This window comes from Protopterus annectens, chromosome 10.part0 (assembly GCF_019279795.1).
Source record: "Protopterus annectens isolate FY-2018-M chromosome 10.part0, PAN1.0, whole genome shotgun sequence".
NCBI lineage: Eukaryota > Metazoa > Chordata > Ceratodontiformes > Protopteridae > Protopterus > Protopterus annectens.
Window position 1 is genome coordinate 884,405,718 of NC_056744.1, and position 22,025 is coordinate 884,427,742.

The 22,025-nt window shown below is 41.1% G+C and overlaps 1 protein-coding gene across 1 annotated transcript in view; it reads left to right on the plus strand.

Moving 5' to 3' along the window:
• Window positions 1-22,025, plus strand: part of CCDC18 (coiled-coil domain containing 18) — a 2,776,331-nt gene that overhangs the window by 2,181,708 nt on the left and 572,598 nt on the right. The window contains exon 18 of the mRNA XM_044086821.1: window positions 2,917-3,120. Coding sequence (XP_043942756.1) covers window positions 2,917-3,120 — 204 coding nt within the window. The remainder of the gene's footprint in view (window positions 1-2,916; window positions 3,121-22,025) is intronic.

Below are 22,025 nucleotides of genomic sequence, written 5' to 3' on the forward strand. Positions count from 1 at the left end.
GAGAGGGCTGTACCCCCCTACTTAAATATACCAACTCCGAGATCGCACCACAGTGGAGGAAATAGCAAAGCCACAAAAATGGTCCACCGATTTTTTTTTCTCCTGGGAAAAAAGTCGGTGTGCCTTGGCTTCGCTATTTTCGTATTTTGAACATTTGGGTTTGATATTGCAGCGTTCGGACTCCTGTGAGTTCGACGTTGTAATATAGACCCATTAAATTCATATAATAAGCGAAGTTGATTCGAGCCAAAGTTATTCTTATAGTTCCATTTTTGCTCTAAGAGATATCATTCCCCTTACTTTGGCATCATTTGATAAATACTCTCCTCATATGTCTGAGTCTGAGAGTGTTTTTAGATAATGGGAATTGTGCCTCATAAGGGGTAGCATGTTCAAGCTGCCCATGTTTTTACAATGGCAAGACAGAGAGACCCCTCCACAAAAGAATATACAAACATAATTATGATATTTTGAAATATATTAACAACTCAGTTTTAAACAAGCATTAAATTGTGCTAATTTTAAGAAGTTCAGTTTTGGTATTCTTGAAGTGGTATCTGTAAATGAACAGGGGAGCCAGTGGGAAACATTGATTGAATATAAAGATTTAATGTGGTAGCTTAAACTAAATGTTTCTGTTTTTTTTCATGGACTTAATGAATAGTTGTCTTTTGCACCAGTTTTAAAACTTAGATAAGTCACAGATTATTTGTATTTGTTTTTTAACATGATGCAAGTTAAGTTCCACATATTTAAAAAGTATATTTTATAATGTTTTAATATTGCATGTTTCAGATGCTTTTTTAGTTTTGATGTCTGCAATGCTGTTAGATTGATTTGCAGTTTGTGCCATATGGTGTTTTTTAACGATTATCATTTTATTCTCTCTCTAACTTGGCTGCATAATGAATTTTTTATGATAATTGTTTGGTTGTGATAGATTTTCAGACATCACATGATTGGATGTGTAATTACATAAACAATTAATTGGGCTACCTTTGAGTTTGATGAAGTTGTACTGTTTATGAGGATGGAACTTGGAAGCGCTTAACCTGTTAATGTTACTGGTTTTGAATTAAATCTTTTCTCTGTGCTGCTATATGTGGTAGTTGTGTGTCTACAATCACAATATTTTACAGCCCTCTTGTGTGAGGACAGTGTGAGCTTTTTGCTGTGGTTTTGAGTTGGTCTTTTTGAGCTGCCTGGTCACATGCTCTTCCTTTCTTTGGATTTTCAGCTGAGGTACTACCTTGATGGAACAAAGCCTTCAGAAAAACTGAACAACTGTTTATTTCCTACTCTGAGGTTAAGAAGTATCAACCTGCTGCTGCCATACTCAATTATAGCTAACATATTTGAACAGGTTTCACATTTCTGTACCGTCAAAGTACACCTTGCTGCCATTTCTGCTTATCAAAAAATTAACCATTCTTATTTGTCTTCTCAATGTACATGAAAAGCCTTTTTAAAAGGAGTCTACCTTTCCAAACCAACTTAAAAAGACCTGGTCCCTCCTTGTGACTTGAATTTTGTTCTCGAAAAACTAGCTTATACCCCATTTGAAACTGCAGCCAAAAGTGCCATTAATTCAGCTAGAAGTGTTTCAGAACTTCATGCTGTCTCATCTAGGCCACCATATCTCATTTTCCAGAACTAATCCCCTGTTTATACTTAAGATATTTTAGGTTGAGCTATCCATCTCCCAATTTTCTTCCCTTAACCCAAAAATGAGGGAGAAATTATATTCCATGCCTTGGATGTCCAGAGACACATCAGGTACTGTCTTGACAGAACTAAATTTTACAGATCTTTGGGAGTCAGTTGTTTATTTCTTATGAAGGTAAAAAGAAAGGACAGCCTGTGTCAAAACTATTTCCGAATGGTTGTCAATGGCTATTACCTTTGTTATACTCACCACAGCAAAACTATTCCAGGCAGGGTCAAGGCCCCACTCTACCAGGATCTTGTCTTCATCTGTGGCTTTTTGGAAAGGGTTGGATTCTAGAAGTATTCTAGAAACGGCAACTTGGCCCTTTATATATATTTTTACAAAGCACTATAAGCTAGATACCTTCTCTAGGTCTAGATTTGATTTTGCAAGGACCATTTTCCAGGGTCTCCTGGACTCCTCTCCGTACACCTCACAAATGTAGTAAGCCGGGGTTATCTTCCCATATAGCAGAATCGATCAGTATGATGAACATAGTACAGCTGTATAAGTAAACTTATTATGACAGCAGATGTTCGAAAAATCACTGCTGCAGCAGTTTCACCCTCTCTCCATGCTCCTTGTTTTCTAGTGTGTTGTTTATGCTAGGGTATGGTTATTGTTTTTTTTTTTTTTTTTTTGGTTGGTTGGTTGTTCTTCCTAGCATTGTCCTTTCAGGGTTCAGCATCATTCTCTCTCTGTTGTCAGGAAAGTTCTGTATGGCTTGAGTTCTAAACCTGTCTTTTAGTCAGCTCAGCTTGAGTTGCCTGACAGTTTGGGAAGATGGAAGGTGCTTGAAGCTTTGGAAGCTGGCTGGCTGTTATATTTTTGGCAGGATATAGCCCATATAGCTAAAGCTATAGCAGCAGTGATCATTCTGACATCTACTGTTATGGTCCTTTTACTTACACAACTGTACTATCTGTGCCCTACCCATTTATACTATGGCTAATCTTAAGCCATGGCATTGCAGTAGCCCTGAAGTGGTGACATAAAGCTCTGTAATGCGCTACACCCTAAGGCCACATACATTCCTAGGTAGATCAAGGGCACCACACCTAAGTACTAATGAAGTAAATGGAGTGTTATATTGAATGCAACGGCTTTAACTCTGACCACTGAGTACATCTTGAATCATTATTTCCATGACTGAAATTTCTAGTGAACCTTTAAAAGCTACATTCTCTTTATGGAATGTTTATTTTCAGATTGTAAAAGAACAGGAAATGATGATAGCAGAGCAGCGCCAGAAGGAGTTAGAACAAAGGCAGCAACTTCGGCTGGCTCGGGAGCAGATACAGGCTAGTCAGTTAGATTTAATGGAGACCCAACAGAGACTCAGTCAGACCCTACGAGAAGCAGACAGACTAGGACGGGAACTAGAAGAAACTCTCCATCTTATTCATGAAAAGGTAATGTTATTCATTGTTTAAGAAGACATGTCTGTGGTTTAGAAGTAGCATTGTTGTGCAGTGTACGACATATTCTCTGAAGTATGTTAATGCTTTGCAAAAATGTAAATAGTTGACTGCAAATCTTTTTTTTTTTTTTTTTTTTTTTTTTACTTCTCCTTAGCCCATGCTACCAGTATTTAAGAAGGCTTGCATATGTTTTTTTAACAAAAGCTTGACTGTCTCATTATGTAAAATTGATTTTCCTAAAGGAAAAGTTCACAGCTAACATTTGTTCCAGCCATAATATGCTAAAGGTGCAACTGGACTTCCAAACGTGAATGTCCAGTTTTCTCTAGCATGAATTGTTGATACATAATTTGATTTAAAATAATTGGCAAGACGACAAAGCAGCTCACTGAAGATGGATAGCAAAGTGATCAGCATTATTCAAATTACCAGACAATAAAACAGCATGTTAGTGAGGTTATAGTGGCTGGCATTGCTTCCTGACCGTTCCCGTTTCTCCTGTTCATTATTTCTCAGATGACCCCCACCCCCCTTTTTTTTTACGGAGTTTACATGGATGTGGGATTTTGCCTGATGATCTGCTTTTCCCTCACATCCCAAACACATGCTGTAATCAAATAGTCAGTTCTCCAGGTTACAACCCTTGTGTGTGTGTGTGTCTGTGTGTGTGTCTGCATGCACATGCATCTTTGTATCGTGCAGTAAATTGGTGTCCAATAAGGGATTAGTGCCTCTTCCTTTTGCTTTGGGTAGATTCCAGTTTCCATGTGACCTTGGATTGGATAAAGCGAGTAACTGGAAATGAGTGAATGAGAAATATGCAGATGCACTTTTCAACTAAGTGTGCTTTCTCATAATTTTAATGAAATAAATTATATTATAGTCAAGTTTTAATTAAACAGTATTTATTTATTTTGCTAACTGTGGCAGTGGACTGATCTGAGATGAAACCATTTGAGCTCCTGCCCTGAGAAGACATTATTTATATAGACATGGAAATAGAATGATACAAAACACTTTATCAGAATACAAAGGCCAGATTTATAGGGTTTACAAGACAGAGTCAGTCCATGGACCATAATAACCTTTATGTATTTATTTTTATTTATTGACATTTGTTAACCGGGTTGGTCCAACTGGGCTTGTGGCTCAGTTTCAATGGAGACCCGAGGAGAAAAGCTCCAGTTACAAACAATTTACAGTATATAAAATATCTTAAGTCAAAGAATTACAGACATTTGAGATACACCAGGTTAAAGATACAAAGTAGAAAGCATGCACAAAGCAATATACATGTAACATTTTTACAAAGAAAGTATATATTTACATAAGAATTATGTATTACCAATATTCATCAGAAAAAAAAAACTTACCCAGAATCCATGCAGTAAAATGTGACGACAGTCACCAGCACATGCAGCAGCAGTACCTGAACTCACAACTCTCCCTTCACAACCCCCTCATCAAAACTAGTTCCTGAGCTGTTATCACTGTACAAAAAGCACACTGAATATATATTCTTCAAAAAGGAAACTTTTTAACTAATGTGACACACTGAACTCCCTTTGCAACCTTTCCACACTTGACTGCAAGTCAAGCTAATCAGAAGACAAGTTAAGACCTCCTGCCTGGTGCCCTGCAGAGTTCTACAGCAGCAGAGAGACAAAAGAGAAACCTTGGAGTTATTAAATATCATTTTTCTGCATTTTCTTGCTGCATTTAGCTAATTCCACCTAAACACAGATTTTCTAGATTTTCTGTTATTTAAAATGCTTGTTTCAGCTTCATATTGTACTTATTTTACTGCCTGCACTTTAACAAAGTCGTTTTTATGTTTAGATTACCTGTTTAACTGTTGTAGGCTACACACTCGTGTGATAGCAATTTCTGTGCATTTAGTGTTTTTTTTTATTGTATCTGCTTTATTTTCTGGAAAAAAAAAACGAAAAAAAAAACTTATTTTCCCGCCTTTCTAAGCTAGTATAGTCCAGTTTTCAGGTTAGTGCTGAATTCAGGGCTTTGTTAAAAGTTTCTGTGTTTGCCCACACCTTACTTGGATAGAAGGAAGTTTCTCTGTTCACTGTGAGAGACGGAGCTTTGAGCAGCCTATCTGTCCCTGGAGGAGTGGTTTCAGCCCAGAAATTAGTAGTTTATTGGCCATTTTGGGCTAATTTCTCTCTTTCATTTCCCTGCTATAAAACCTGCATTTGCGAGGTTTTTGGGCTAGTATACAGCTCAGCAAGCTCCTGCCTGGTGCCCTGCAGAGTTCTACAGCAGCAGAGAGACAAAAAGAGAGATTTGGAGTGATCAAGTATCATTTTTCTGCATTTTCTTGCTGCCTTTAGCTAATTCCGCCTAAAACGCAGATTTTCTAGAGTTTCTATGATTTAAAAAGCTTATTTCAGCTACATATTGTACTTATTTTACTGCCTGCACTTTAACAAAGTCGTTTTTGTGTTTAAATTACCTGTTTAACTGTTGTAGGCTACACCCTCAAGTGTGATAACCATTTCTGTGCATTTAAAGTGTTTTTTTTTTATTGTATCTGCTGTATTTTCTGAAAAAAAACAAAAACATCTACTTGTTTTCCCGCCTTTCTAAGCTAGCATAGTCCAGTTTTCAGGTTAGTGCTGAATTCAGGGCTGTGTTACAAGTTTCTGTGTTTGCCCATACCTTACTTGGATAGAAGGAAGTTTCTCTATTCACTGTGAGAGAGGGAGCTTTGAGCAGCCTATTTGTCCTTGCAGGAGTGGTTTCAGCCCAGAAATTAGTAGTTTATTGGCCATTTTGGGCTAATTTCCATCTCTTTCATTTCTCTGCTATAAAACCTGCATTTGCGCGGTTTTGCATGCCGGGCAGCGCTGGTTAGCTAGGGTATAACTGTTCCCGGCTCCACAAAGTCTACTCTTCAATTTTTCCCTTGGAACTAGACAAACTTTCAACTTAAGCACTCAAACCATTCACTTCTCATCCCGGCACTTGCTCAAAATTCATAGCAAGCACTAATAAACCTTAGCACTAGACCCCCCCCCATACCGTAGAGAAGGACATGGCTCTTTATTCGACCTTACCAGTCAGTCAGGAAAACAGTTCACTGTACCTATCCAGGCATGTCCAAAGGGCAGTTTCAGGTGTACTCTCCGGTCCAACTGGTGAATCTGGGCATTTTGAGGCAATGTTACAATTGCCTCATGTACACAGAAAAGCCCCTCTCCTCCTTCCACCAAACACTAATACATGCAAGAGATGCAATTATACATCCAAACTGGAGACTAAGCTCTCTGAACCCAAGACTGGACCAGGCAGTCAGGAGGAGAAGGGAATTACTTGCATCACACCACCAGTCTCACATAGACCTATGAAACCAGCACCGGCAAAAAACACACATAAATACACGAAAACATACTCGGAGGCTCTAAATAAAAATCTGCAAAAGCAACAGAGACCTCCAAAGCAGACATCCAAGCAAGCTCCACCCCCCCCCAACACAAACCATGAAACACATACTTCACAAAACCAGTGTGCCATGCAATCACAGCTCTTAAGGCAAAATAACATTCCCAACACACTAGTACTAGGTGACTCTATAGTCAGGCACACTGACGTCCCACTCACTAGGCTGAACAAGGAGAAAGTTACTGTTAGCTGCCTTTCGGGTGCCAGGATCCGCCACATAACACAAACACTCAGGTCACTCCAGAACAAGTACAAATATGACTCTGTTATTGTCCATGTTGGTGTGAATGACTTGAGCCGTCCCTCCCTAGACTACATGAAAAGAGACATGGAGGAGCTCTCTGATCATGTAGCCCAGGCCGGTATGACCCTGACCCTGAGTAGCATCCTGCCCTCACCAAGAATGATACCACATTATAGAGAAAAAATTATCAATTTCAATAATTGGCTAAGCTTCTGGTGTCATTCAAAGGGGATCCAGTGTCTGTCAGCCTGGGATGACATGCTCGACAAGCCATGCTGCTTCGCTAGAGATGGCTTGCACCTGTCACCCTTCGGCTTTCAAATACTGGCCAAGGCTCTTGCCACCCCCCATAGTGTCTTTTTTAGGCAAGGCTCAAAAGACAAACCCACCACTGTCAATAGCGCAAGTAACAAAAAACTGAGGGTAATGCTACTCAGTGCCAGAAGTCTAAATCTCAAACTGCACGCACTCAAGGCACTCCTCAGTATGGAGACAATTGATATATGTGCAGTAACAGAAACCTGGTTTAAAGCTCCAGAGAGCACCCCAGCACTACCAGGCTACAACTCATACCATACATTTCGGCCACAACACCTGGACCAAAATACAAAAGGTGGGGGAGTATCCATATTCATCAAGTATACCCACACCTCCAGGTTAGTGGCACATCACGATGCTTCAGAGGTCATCCACGTGCAACTAACAATGGACAAAACTGCTATTCAAATTATAGCTTGCTACAGATCACCCACCATGTCCCAGGACCCCCACTCCGCATTCCTGGAAACATAAAGGTCCTACCAAACACCCTGATATTGGGTGATTTCAGTTACCCAAACATTAACTGGGAGAACTACTCAAGTACAAACTCCCTTGCCCAACATTTCCTAGAATTTATAAACTCAAACTCCCTGGATCAACTGGTCAACACCCCCACAGGAGGTGACAACATATTGGACCTGGTTATCACCAACATGGGCGACCGGTGTTCCACACCTGACGTCAACCCCTCGTTGGTTAGATCTGACCATAAACTAATCACTCTGGATATCCACATTCCACCACCACCATCATGAAAAACGTTTCAAAAGCAAACTTCGCGTTACTTAAGACCGAGGTGGGAAGTTTCAAAGCCTCCATGCTAAAGGATAACGCTATCCAAGCTGCAAAATCCTTTACTAATGCACTCTATGGGCACCTGCAAGAATGCATGGATCATACTATCCCAAACAAAATCAAGACTCACTCCTCCAAGTAAAGGAGACCAATCTGGTGGACCCCTACCATAAACAAGTTATACAATAGAAGGAGGAAACTAGTACAGAAAAGAGTAAAATCCCAAGAAGGGAAGACATCCCTGATCAGTATCGGCAAGAAACTACGTTCCTTCATAAAATCATCCAAGGCTAGCTTTGAAAGAAAAATTGCCATGGACTCAAAAGATAACCACAAGGCATTCTTTAGCTATGTCAAGAATCTAAGTAGCAATTCTCAGATCTGCTTGGACTTGGTGCAGAATGACACAGAATACACTGAACTGACCGATATAGCCAAAATCCTGGCAGACAGGTTCAGTGCAAACTTCACCCCACTCTCACCCCCAAAAGGGCCAATAACTATACCAGAAGAATGTAGTGCTCCTGAAATCACAGACACTCAGATTAAAACAGCCCTCTGCAAAGCCAGAAGCACAGCATCAATGGGACCAGACAGTGTCCCAGGCTGCGTCCTACATGAGCTCAAAGATGAACTAACACCTCAGCTAAACACACTGTTTAAACTCAGCCTCTCCACAGGCTATGTGCCCACAGAGTGGCGCACAGCAACAGTTATTCCACTTCACAAAGGTGGAGCCACAACAGACCCTGGGAACTATCGCCCTAAAAGCCTGACTAGCTTGGTCTGCAAAGCTATGGAGTGCATCATCATGGGATCTCATTAACAGAGACATTGGGAACCTCCAAACACTGGACCCTACCCAGTTTGGCTTTGTTAAGGGCATATCATGCCTCCTAAACCTGGTGGACTCCTTTGAGGCAGTTACCAAGGCTATAGACGAGGGAAAAGTGGTCCACACAGCCTACCTAGACCTTGCAAAGGCCTTCGACACCATTCCCCACTCAGGTATTATAGACAAGCTCACCAGCCTGAACATAAACCCCTACGTCACAAGATGGGTTGCCAACTGGCTCATGGACAGAAGCCACATGGTAAGAGTTGTGGGAGCTAGGTCTGACTCTAAACCGGTTACAAGTAGTGTTCTCCAGGGCTCAGTCCTAGGACACCTCCTGTTCAGCATATACTTCTCAGAGGTACAGGCAAGCACAGGAGGACTATGACTGACCAAGTTCGCAGACGACTGCAAACCAGGGGCTATAATTGACTCTCCGGCTGACACAGACATCCTCCGTAAGTGTCTCACTGAGACAGATACCTGGTGTCAAAACCATGGCCTCAAGCTAAATGCCAAAAAGTGCATAGTCATCCCCTTTGGAAAAAACAAAGTACCCACACACTATCACATAGGTGGTAGCCCCCTAAATACAGAAGACATAATAAGGGATCTGGGGACCCAAGTAGATAGTAACCTCTCCTTTGATAATCACATTGCCAAAGTGATTAGAAAATCCTTCTATGTGGCCTACCTAATCACAAAAGGGTTTGCATCCAGATCGAAAGAGGTCATTGGGCCCCTCTACGCATCACTCAACAAGACCCATCATAGAGTACAATGCCCCATTTGGGATGTAACTTACAAGACACCTGCAACAGCTGGAAAGACCACAGAAGAACCTCAACAAGAGGATCACTGGCCTCAAGCAGATGCCCTAAGCAGTTCAACTGAAGAAACTCCAGCTGTACTCTGTTGCATACCGCCTACTCAGAGGTGATCTCTGCCTGACTTACAAGGCCATGTCCAACCCAGAACTGATGGACATGCTCCACCTAAAGAAAGCCATATCCGCCTGAGCCACACGCTCCAGGGATCTAAACCTCACCACAACAATAAATAGGACGTACTGGAGGGATAGATTCCTGTCCCAGAGACTTCTCATGCTCTGGAACAAGATTCCAATCTACATTAGGCAGAGCTCCTCGCTAACCCTCTTCACGAGAAACCTTGACGAGTGGATAGACATCGATGCTTACGCTAGGGATTACATCAATGGCTCTGCTGGACAGAGGCACAGGGAACTAATCTAAGGGGGTGGCGAAAGACAACACATTCTGGCTAGGCTTATAAATGCCTTCGGGCAGATAGCCTGGTACCTACCTATGAACCTATATGCACTGTTGCATAGGTATATTTGATTATTAAACTTAGAAAATGTACAGTAGTACAATTTTATTATAAACATTTCCATAAAAGGGTATAAATGCCATTAGTTGAGAATTTTAAGGGTGGAAAAGAGTAAGACTATCAAATGTGCAGAACAGGGATATATTGCACAGCTATTTACATTGTTTACATGGTGTGAGTCTAGATTTATATTAAAATATATAACTGAATTATGATCAGGTAATTCAGAAACCATTCTCAGGATGGTATTAGCAGAGACGAGCAATATATCTTCTTGCTCAAATACACTATAACCACAGCTATATTTACACTTACTAAAACATTAATTCCAACACAGAAAAAGGCAAACTTAAAGGCACAGTCTTCAAAAGTATCATAATGGTCTTACATTAAATCTCTGACATTGTAGATTGTCAGATGAATTATGTGCCTGGTTTAAAAATTGCCATCTTAATGGAATATTCATAACGTATTCTGACAAACTTCACACAGACATAATCACCAGAAACATAGCAGCTCATAAAGATCTGTGTTTGGCCCAGTTCTCTTCTCACTATTTATGAATCTGCCATGCAGGCTTCCATCCTCAACTTGTTTTCCTTTACAGAGATGTCAGCTTTTACCAGGGCAGCAATTTTCTTGCTCGAAATTAACACTTCAGAATGATTTGTGCAATCTCTGGAACTGGCTTCAAAGATACAATTTGATTCTAAGCACAGAAAGCCAACTCAAATTACATACAAGCTCTATTATTTATTGATCATGAGAAGTTATCTCCATTAATGTATTGCTTTCCATGCTAGAATACTCACTACCATTAAATTCCTTACATTCTCGAAGAGCAAGGAAGTACTACAAAAGATTGAGAATAAAATCTTCATGTTAATTCACTTATTTTATTTATTTAACATTTGTTAACCGGGGTTAGTCCAACTGAGCCAAATAAGGCCCCATTTCAATGGAGACCAAGGAGAAAATCTCCACCATAATGATTAATGAAATTACAGACCAGAAATAATATAAACAGTGGATACATAGATGGACATGCATAGAGAAAATAATTCATATAATATACATGATTGCAAAGAAAAAAGTACAAGAAACATAGGAAAGAGATGATCTGAGGGTTACAACTGAGTAAGAATATACATATATGAGGAAGAGTAGACTGTCTAAGCTTATTTATATAGTAGCATAATAGTTTTGTAATTATGTGGAATTTTATAACAGATTGAGTTTTTTTCATGATTGCAATGTACAGTGGGCAGATGTTCAGGGATGAGATAGTGACGTTATTGCAGATTGTAGAAAGGAAGGAATTAGATTAACATATTCGGAAAGGAAGAAACGTGGTGGAAATATGAAAATTAGGGAGGATTATGTCAAGGGCAGGATTTTGAATTCAGGAAGTTGTTTTCGACTTTGGTTTTGAAGCAGTTAGAATTTTTTATGCCATGGATGTTAGGGGGAAGCCTATTCAAAGTTAGGGATACTGAGTTTTTGCAGAGGACTTTGCCAATTTTTTTGTTTGGTTTATAGATGTCTAGAAGGTTCTGGGCAGAGCTATGAAGTGAACGAGTTGGGTATAGGGGGATACTAAGGATGAAAGAGATGGACAGGTTAAGGGTTTGTTTAGTAGGGATTGTGTGAGCTGTAGTTGGGAAAGAAGCAGAAGCTGGGGGAATTCAAGCCACTGGAGTTTTTTTTAGGGCAAGACAATGATGTGATTTGTATGGTTGGTTACAGGCAAATCTGGCTATGTTGTTATAGGTTTGTTAGAGTTTGGATAGTAGGGATGACTGGAAAATGAGTAAGGATAGGAGAGACGTACAGAAGGCATGGAAGGAGGAAGGCTTGAGCTAGAGTGAGTTTAGAGTTGGGAGCTAGGAATTTTTTTTATTTCTGTAGAGAAGATCTAATTTCTGGTTAGTTTTTTTAATATAGTCACCCTCCAAGAGGAAAAAACGCTGAGAGAAGAAGGGAGCCACTTTTGAGATTTTAAGTATTTTTTCTCTGTTTATTTGCTAAGTTTTTCTGCATAGCTGCCTAGCTTGAGCATTTTCTGGCTTGTTAAACTTGATTTCTGTATTAGTAGCTGTATTTAGAGCACAACCAAAAGCTGTTTGCTGAATTTCTTGTTTGCACTTAATTTTAAATCGTTTTTTTCTTAAAACTTGCATATTTTCTGTCCTTGACCTAGCACTCTTGTGTGGGGTCATTTACTGCACTGTTATAACTTGATATTACTTGTGAACCTCTGCTATCTCTGTAAAACAAAAACAAAAAAATCTTGCTTTTTTCCCACTTTTCTGAGAGTTAAAAGTTCAGTTACAGGCTTGCTGTTCCTGAACTGTTTGAAAGTTTCTGTGAGGCCATTTTTGCTTGGGCTGAAGGAGGGTCTCTGTGTTCATCAGTGGCAGTGACTAACATTGAGCAGCTTCCCTGCCCCTATAGAGGTGGTTACTGACTGAAACTGTAGTTTTATTGGCCACTAGGGTCATTTCCATAACTCCTTCATCTTCCTCTCTTAAAACCTAGTTGCCTCGTGGTTTGAGCGTCTTTTCAGGCTTGTTGGCTGTTGGTGAAGCACCCTCCAAGAGGAAAAACGCTGAGAGAAGAAAGGAGCCACTTTTGAGATTTTAAGTATTTTTTCTCTGTTTATTTGCTAAGTTTTTCTGCATAGCTGCCTAGCTTGAGCATTTTCTGGCTTGTTAAACTTGATTTCTGTATTAGTAGCTGTATTTAGAGCACAACCAAAAGCTGTTTGCTGAATTTCCTGTTTGCACTTAATTTTAAATCGTTTTTCTTAAAACTTGCATATTTTCTGTCCTTGACCTAGCACTCTTGTGTGGGGTCATTTACTGCACTGTTATAACTTGATATTACTTGTGAACCTCTGCTATCTCTGTAAAAAAAACAAAAAAAAAAAACTTGCTTTTTTCCCACTTTTCTGAGAGTTAAAAGTTCAGTTACAGGCTTGCTGTTCCTGAACTGTTTGAAAGTTTCTGTGAGGCCATTTTGCTTGGGCTGAAGGAGGGTCTCTGTGTTCATCAGTGGCAGTGACTAACATTGAGCAGCTTCCCTGCCCCCGTAGAGGTGGTTACTGTTTTGAAACTGTAGTTTTATTGGCCACTAGGGTCATTTCCATAACTCCTTCATCTTCCTCTTAAAACCTAGTTGCCTCGTGGTTTGAGCGTCTTTTCAGGCTTGTTGGCTGTTGGTGAAGCACCCTCCAAGAGGAAAAACGCTGAGAGAAGAAGGGAGCCACTTTTGAGATTTTAAGTATTTTTCTCTGTTTATTTGCTAAGTTTTTCTGCATAGCTGCCTAGCTTGAGCATTTTCTGGCTTGTTAAACTTGATTTCTGTATTAGTAGCTGTATTTAGAGCACAACCAAAAGCTGTTTGCTGAATTTCCTGTTTGCACTTAATTTTAAATCGTTTTTCTTAAAACTTGCATATTTTCTGTCCTTGACCTAGCACTCTTGTGTGGGGTCATTTACTGCACTGTTATAACTTGATATTACTTGTGAACCTCTGCTATCTCTGTAAAAACAAAACAAAAAAAAATCTTGCTTTTTCCCACTTTTCTGAGAGTTAAAAAGTTCAGTTACAGGCTTGCTGTTCCTGAACTGTTTGAAAGTTTCTGTGAGGCCATTTTTCTTGGGCTGAAGGAGGGTCTCTGTGTTCATCAGTGGCAGTGACTAACATTGAGCAGCTTCCTGCCCCCCGTAGAGGTGGTTACTGACTTGAAACTGTAGTTTTATTGGCCACTAGGGGTCATTTCCATAACTCCTTCATCTTCCTCTCTTAAAACCTAGTTGCCTCGTGGTTTGAGCGTCTTTTCAGGCTTGTTGGCTGTTGGTGAAGCACCCTCCAAGAGGAAAAAACGCTGAGAGAAGAAGGGAGCCACTTTTGAGATTTTAAGTATTTTTTCTCTGTTTATTTGCTAAGTTTTTCTGCATAGCTGCCTAGCTTGAGTATTTTCTGGCTTGTTAAACTTGATTTCTGTATTAGTAGCTGTATTTAGAGCACAACCAAAAGCTGTTTGCTGAATTTCCTGTTTGCACTTAATTTTAAATCGTTTTTTTCTTAAAACTTGCATATTTTCTGTCCTTGACCTAGCACTCTTGTGTGGGGTCATTTACTGCACTGTTATAACTTGATATTACTTGTGAACCTCTGCTATCTCTGTAAAAAACAAAACAAAAAAAATCTTGCTTTTTTCCCACTTTTCTGAGAGTTAAAAAAGTTCAGTTACAGGCTTGCTGTTCCTGAACTGTTTGAAAGTTTCTGTGAGGCCATTTTGCTTGGGCTGAAGGAGGGTCTCTGTGTTCATCAGTGGCAGTGACTAACATTGAGCAGCTTCCTGCCCCGTAGAGGTGGTTACTGACTTGAAACTGTACTTTTATTGGCCACTAGGGTCATTTCCATAACTCCTTCATTTGTCCTCAGAGGAGTGGTTTAAGGCAGTAACTTGTAGTTTATTGGCCATTTTGGGTCATTTCCTGTCTTTTCCAGCCCCTGCTATAAAGACGCTTTAGCGCATTAGCGGAGTTGCCACTGTTGCACACTAGGGCAGCCGTTAAGCAGGTTTAAACTATTCGGCTACCTAAAGTCCACTCTTCAAATTTTCCCTTAAAACTACCTTCCTCGAACTATACTACTGATCTAATCAGCGTATCCTATAATTAAAAGATCATCTCTACTTGACTCCAAGTAGACTATTCTCTATCTGTTAAACGTAGCACTTGCTCCTACAGTACTTATTACCTTGATATGGCACTCTTGTCATAGATAGTACCCCAAAAAGGCAACCCCCCATTTCTCGGTCACCCACGTCCCCCGGAATCTTTTTTAAAGTTTTTTGTCTATTCCTTCTAGCATGTCGAGGGATCAGTTGCTAGTGTCCTTCCTGCTCAGCTGGTGAACCTGGGAATATTGAGGCAATGTTACAATTGCCTCATGTACACAGACAACCCTCTCCTCCTCCCACAAAACACAAATACATGCGAGAGATGCAACTATACGGCCAAACTGGAGGCTGAGCTCTCTCAACATAGGACTGGCAAGACCAGTCAGGAGGAGAAGGTTACCACACACACTATAGACCCAGTCTCACATAGTACCATTACAACCTCAAATCATACACATAAACACACAAAGACATACTGGAGGCTCTGATCAAAATCTACCAAAACAGCAGAGGCCACCAAAGCAGACACCCAAACAACCACCACCTCAGAACACAACACCTGCAACACATAGACCTCACAGTCAGAGTGTCAAACAGTCACAGCCCTTAAGGCCAAACACAATGCCAGACACACACTAGTCATTGGTGACTCCATAGTCAGACACACTGACGTCCCGCTCACCAGACTGAGTAAGGAGAAGGTCACAGTAAGCTGCCTGTCGGGCGCTAGAATCCGCCACATAACGCAAGCACTCAGGTCTCTCAACAGCAGGTACAAATATGACTCAGTCATTGTCCACGCTGGTGTAAACGACCTGAGACGTACCTCCTTGGACTACATGAAAAGAGACATTGAGGAGCTCTCTGATTATGTAGCCCAGGCAGGTATGACCCTGACCTTGAGCAGTATCCTACCTTCACCAAGAATGATGCCACAATACAGAGATAAGATGATCAGCTTTAACAATTGGCTTAAACACTGGTGTCATTCAAAGGGGATCCAGTGTCTGTCTGCCTGGGATGACATGCTGGACAAGCCACGCTGCTTCAAGGGACGGCTTGCACCTGTCACCCTGGGATTCCGGATATTGGCAAAGGCTCTTGCCATCCCCATAGTGCCTTTTTAGGCAAGGCTCAAATTCTAAACCTACCACCCTAGAACACAAAAAGGAAAAAACTAAGGGTAATGCTGCTCAATGCCAGAAGTCTAAATCTCAAAATGCACGCACTCGAGGCCCTTCTCAGTATGGAGAACATCGATGTCTGAGCTGTGACAGAAACCTGGTTCAAGGCTCCTGAGAGCACCCCAGCTGTCAGGTTTTACCTCATATCATGCGTTCCGCCCCAAAATCCGGACAATACCAAGAAAGGAGGGGTATCCATATTCATCAAGGACACCCACACCTCAAGACTGGTGGCAACGCACGATGCATCGGAGACCATCCAGGTGCAATTAACCATAGGCAAGACTGCTCTGCAAATTGTAGCATGTTACAGGCAACCCTCATAAACTCAGGAACCTCACATGGCCTTCCTGAAAACACTAGAGGGGATAAATGTATCACCAAACACCATCATACTAGGTGACTTCAATTACCCTAATATAGACTGGGAACACTACTCAAGCCCAAACACCCTAGCCCAAAAGTTCCTGGAATTCATAAACTCAAATGCCATGGAACAACTAGTCACCATCCCCACAAGAGGAGATAACATACTTGATCTCATCATCACGAACATGGGAGCACAATGTTCAACACCGGAGGTGTACCCCTCACTGGTGAGATCAGACCACAAACTAATCTCGCTGGAGGTCCTCATCCCACCCCACCTGAAATAAAAAAGACCACAGTAAAGAACTTCTCAGAAGCCGACTTCACACTTCTAAAGACTAGTGTGGTCTCCTTTAAGGCCCCCGAGCCGGCGGAAAACAGTACTCAAGCCGCTGAATCACTTACAAATGCCTTCTACCAGCACCTGCAGGACTGCATGGATAAGGCAATCCCAAGCAAAACAAAGACTCTTTGTACCAAAGGTAAGCGTCCAGTCTGGTGGACCCCAGCCATAAACAAACTCTACAACAAAAGGAGGAAGCTACTACAAGATAGAGCAAAATCCTTAAAAGGGAAGACACCCTTGATCACTATAAGTAAAAAACTAAGAGCTCTCATAAAATCATCCAAAGCAAATTTCGAGAGAAACATAGCTAAAGACTCAAAAGACAATCATAAGGCCTTCTTTAGCTATGTTAGAAACCTGGGAGGAAACTCCCAGATATGCTCAGAGCTAGTTCAAAATGATGTGAAGATTACTGATCCTACAGACATTGCCAACATACTGGCTGACAGGTTCAGTGCAAACTTCTCCCCTCCCCAAAAGGAGAGATATCTATACCAAACGATTGCAGCCCCCAAACATCCCCAGCCCAAGTGAGAACTGCTCTCTCCAAAGCAAAAACACAGCATCCATGGGACCTGATGGTGTCCCCGGCTGTGTGCTCCATGAACTCAATGAGGAATTAAACCCACAGCTAGGACAGCTGTTTAATCAAAGTCTTACCTCTGGATACGCACTCCAGGAGTGGCGCACTGCAACTGTGGTACCACTTCACAAAGGCGGTGCCTCCACCGACCCTGGAAATTACCGCCCATTAGCTTGACAAGCCTTATCTGCAAAGCCATGGAGAGGATCATAATGGACCTCATAAATAAAGACATAGGGAATTTGCAGACTTTGGATCCAACCCAGTTTGGCTTTGTCAAAGGCAGATCATGCCTTTAAACCTGGTTGACTTTTTCAAACAGTCACCAAAGCCATTGATGAGGGAAAGGCAGTCCATACAGCCTACCTCGATCTGGCTAAGGCCTTCGATACAATACCCCACTCGGGTATCATTGAAAAACTCATCAGCTTAAATGTCAACCCATACATCACAAGATGGGTTGCAAACTGGCTGAGTGACAGAACCCACAGGGTCAGAGTTGCTGGTGCCATGTCAGACTCAAAGCCTGTCACAAGTGGTGTCCCACAGGGCTCAGTCCTGGGCCCACTCTTGTTTGGCATCTACTTTTCCAAGTACAAGCAAACACAGGAGGGTTATGGCTGACAAAGTTTGCAGATGACTGCAAACTGGGCGCCATAGTAGAAAACACATCTGACACAGATATCCTTCAGAAGGGTCTCACAGAAACGGATAACTGGTGCCAGAGCCACGGCCTAAAGTTAAATGCCAAAAAATGCATAGTCATACCCTTCGGGAAAAACAAGGTTATCCCTAGCTACCAAATAGGTGGCAATCCACTGAGCACAGAAGAAGTTATCAGGGACCTGGGGACCCAGGTTGATAGTAGTCTGTCATTCGACACCCATGTAGCTAAAGTAGTTAGGAAGACCTTCTACATTGCCCACCTTATCATGAAGGGATTCTCATCTAGATCAAGGGAGGTCATAGTCTCCCTTTACTCATCACTCATCAGACCAATGATTGAGTACAATGCCCCATTCGGAATGTATCTGACCCAACACTTGCAGCAGCTGGAGAGGCCACAAAAGTTCCTCACCAAAAGGATAAAGGGACTCAAAAATCTGTCCTATGCTGCCCGACTGAAAGAACTCCAGCTCTATTCAGTCGCCACCGCTTGCTCAGAGGTGACCTTTGCCTAACATACAAGGCCATGTCAAACCCAGATTTGATGAATATGCTTCACCTCAAAAAATCTAGATCCATCAGAGCCACAAGGGCGGGAGACTTAAACCTTGACACGGCTATTAATAGGACGTGCTGGAGGGATAGATTCATCACCCAAAGACTCCCTATGCTGTGGAACAAAATCCCGGTACATGTGAGGCAGAGCACCTCGCTGGCCTTGTTCAAGAGAAATCTTGACCAATGGATGGGAGATCGCAGATATACCCCAGGGATTACCTCAGTGTCACTGCTCGACAGAGGCACAGCAAAATAATGGGTATAGTTCCCCATACTAAAGGGGTGGCGTAAGCCACAAAACGATGGGCTAGGCTTGTAAATGCCCTCGGGCAGATAGCCTAGTATGAACCTATGAACCTATGAACCTATATGAATGTAGAATTTTAGCTGGTCATTGATTATAGTACCAAATGGCTTGCTGTGGGGTTCTAGTTTGATTAAGGGTGTTATCGAGCGATGAAATGGAGAAAGGTGGACTTGTGGTGGGAGAGAGATTTGGGAAGGAATAGTAGGAGTTTGGTCTTTTTTGGTTTAAGTATATGCTGATGGTTGGTTAGCCATTTTTCCTCAGATGAAAAAGAGTTTTGAGTGATATAGAGAAGGTTAGAGATGCCAGAGAAAGAGATGAGAGCAGAGTCAGCGTGTTGTATAAGGGAGGAAGTGTTGCAGGAGGAGTGTAGATGGTTAGTAAAGATGTTGAAAAGGAAAGGACCAAGGATTGAGACTTGAGGGATGCCAGTCTGAATAGGTAAGAAAGGGGGACAGGAGGATTGCCATCTGACAGACTGGAGCCTATTTGAGAGATAGCTCGAGAACCAGTGAATAGTGGAGGGGGAGAGGTGTTAAGTTCAGTTAGTTTAGTAAGTAGCTTGGAATGGGAGACAGTATCAAAAGCTTTAGAGAGGTCGAGGAAAAGGCACCATATAAGAAGATTTTTATCCGTGCCTTCAGTAACAGTGTGAGTGAAGGCTAGGCGGGCAGTGGAAGTGCTATGATTAGGCCGGAAGCCATGTTGAGAGGGGGTCAGAAGGTTTTCTTCGATTAGTTACTTTAGAAGCTGGCTATGAATGCATTTTTCAATAATTTTGGTTAGTGGACAGAGAATGGCGATGGGTCTGTGGAGTTACCTCCTTTATGTAGAGATATGGTATGGAAAGATTTGCAAATATCAGTAACAATGGAGTCTTGGATAGGTCTGTTTACTAGGATTGAGACGGGGTAGGCTATAGAGTGGGCTGCAAGTTTGAAAAAGAGGTGGAGGGAGGTCATCAGTAGAGGGTGAGCATGGTTTTAGTTTTAGTAGAAGGAACTTTATATATATATATATATATATAGAGAGAGAGAGAGAGATTATGAGAGAGGGTTTGACTTTGACAGGGTTGGGTTAGTTTTTGAATTGATTCAAAGAAGTGGATATTAAGTAAGTTGGCAGTTTCTAGGGGAATATTGTTAGGATAGGGGTTGGGAGTGATAGGTTCACCAGGGTGTGGAATTTTATTGATAGAGTGCCATAATTTTTGGGGGTTGCAATTGTGGGTAAATTAAGCATTATAATTGAATTTATTTGTCTTTATTTATTTTACTTTTTTGAGAGCTTATGAAGTTCTTTATATTTTTGGAGGGACGTTGAAGATTTAGTTTTTAGCCATTGTTTCCAATATTTGTCCCTATTTTTATGAGAGACTTTAGAGAGCCAAGGTGAGTATGTTGTTTTAATTCTAAGTTTTCGTAGAGGAGCTATAGAGTTTAGGATATCAAGCAAAGTGTGATTAAATTGTAGAGCTGCGTTATTGAGGAGAAGGTGCTTAAGGTGGCACCAGTTAATAGAAGAGAACATGTTATTAAAGTTTTCAGCATTAAAGGAAGAGAAGTTATGACAGTCTCTCTAATGGTGGGACTTGGGTAATTGTAGGGAGAGTCTTTGGACACCAGTAGGGAGGTGGTCACTTAAGGAGTCTGGTAGGGTACTAGGGATGTGATACAGCATGGGATCTGAGGTAAGAATCCAGTCCAAGATGGAGCTGTTAGTATTCTTGTTATTGAAGCAAGTAGGAGTTGTGATAACTTGATGGAAGCCATAGAGGTTCATTTGTAGGGTAGAAGAGATGGTAGATAATTTTTGCCAGTCAATATTGACGTCTTCAAGTAGTAGGGTCTTATAGGGGATACGCAGTGAGATCCAGAATAGGACAGATTTGAGAATAGGAATGTCATTTCCAGGTGGTATGTACATAGCTGCGGTGACAATTAAGAAGAAGTATTTCTGCAGAGTGAAAATTAGGGTGAAATATTGGTAGGGGGGAATAGGTTGACATGCTTAGACCATATAAATTGTAACACCTCCACTTTTTTTGGCAGTTCTGTCTAGATTATAAATATTGTAGTGGGGAGGTAATATTTCAGTGCCGGAGATGTGAAGTTTTAACCATGTTTTCAATAAGTCTAAGATATTAGGGGAGTAGTGAGTAATCAAGAATGAAGCTCTGAAACTTAGACTGTGTATGTTAATTGCAAATATACTGAGATGTTTAATCAGGTTGGTACTTGTAGTAGTTGGGATAGAAGACTCAGGATTGGGGTGAATGTCGCCATCTAATAGTAGGGTGTTTGACGTGGGGTTGTTTTTTTAGTGTAAAAGTAGAAACCATAGGGTTTGTAAGTAGGTTTAGGGGATGCTGTTGAGAGAGTGAGTATTTTGAATTTGTGAAGGTGAATACAGGAGGAATTGAAAAGGGAGGGGAAGATTAGAAAGGGGAGGGAATGTTCCTTGTTGAAAGAAAGATAGGGATAAGTAGGGGATGAATGAAAGTGATTGTGTGGTATGATAAGAGGTAAGGAGTGAGAAATATAGTAATAGGGATAGGTATGAGGTAGAGGGGGTGACATAATGAGTATGTGAGATCAGAGTAGTAGAGAGTTATAAATTAATAAAGAGAAATATGTAGTTAAGGGTCCTGTTTAGTGGAGCTAAGTGTAATGAAAAATATGAGGCAGTAGTAGATATTACGATTTTATTTGTCACTATAGATGTGATTGACCTTTTTTCATCCATTCCATACAATGAGGGTACAGAAATGTTTGAGGAAATATTGTATGAGAGTAAAAACCTAACTAATAATGAAAAACAGGTAAATGTATGGTTAATGGAAATAGTGTTAAACAATAATTTTTTATATTTTAATGGAGAATTTTTTAGGCAGAAACCAGGAGTAGCCATGGGAGCTGCTTGCGCCCCAACCTACGCAAATTTAGTGCTGGCCAGATGGGAGGAGAAATTTGTCTTAAATTCTCAATTTAATTCCCATTGGGTGCTCTACCATAGATTCTTGGATGACATAGTACTGTTTTGGACTGGGGGGGGGTTGAGGAATTAATGATTTACCTCACCCAGACTACTAATTTCCTGAAGTTTACACATAAACTATCAAAAAATGTATCACAGTATTTAGACCTGGAAATTTATAAAAAAAGAAGAAAGTTTGGAAACAAAAATATA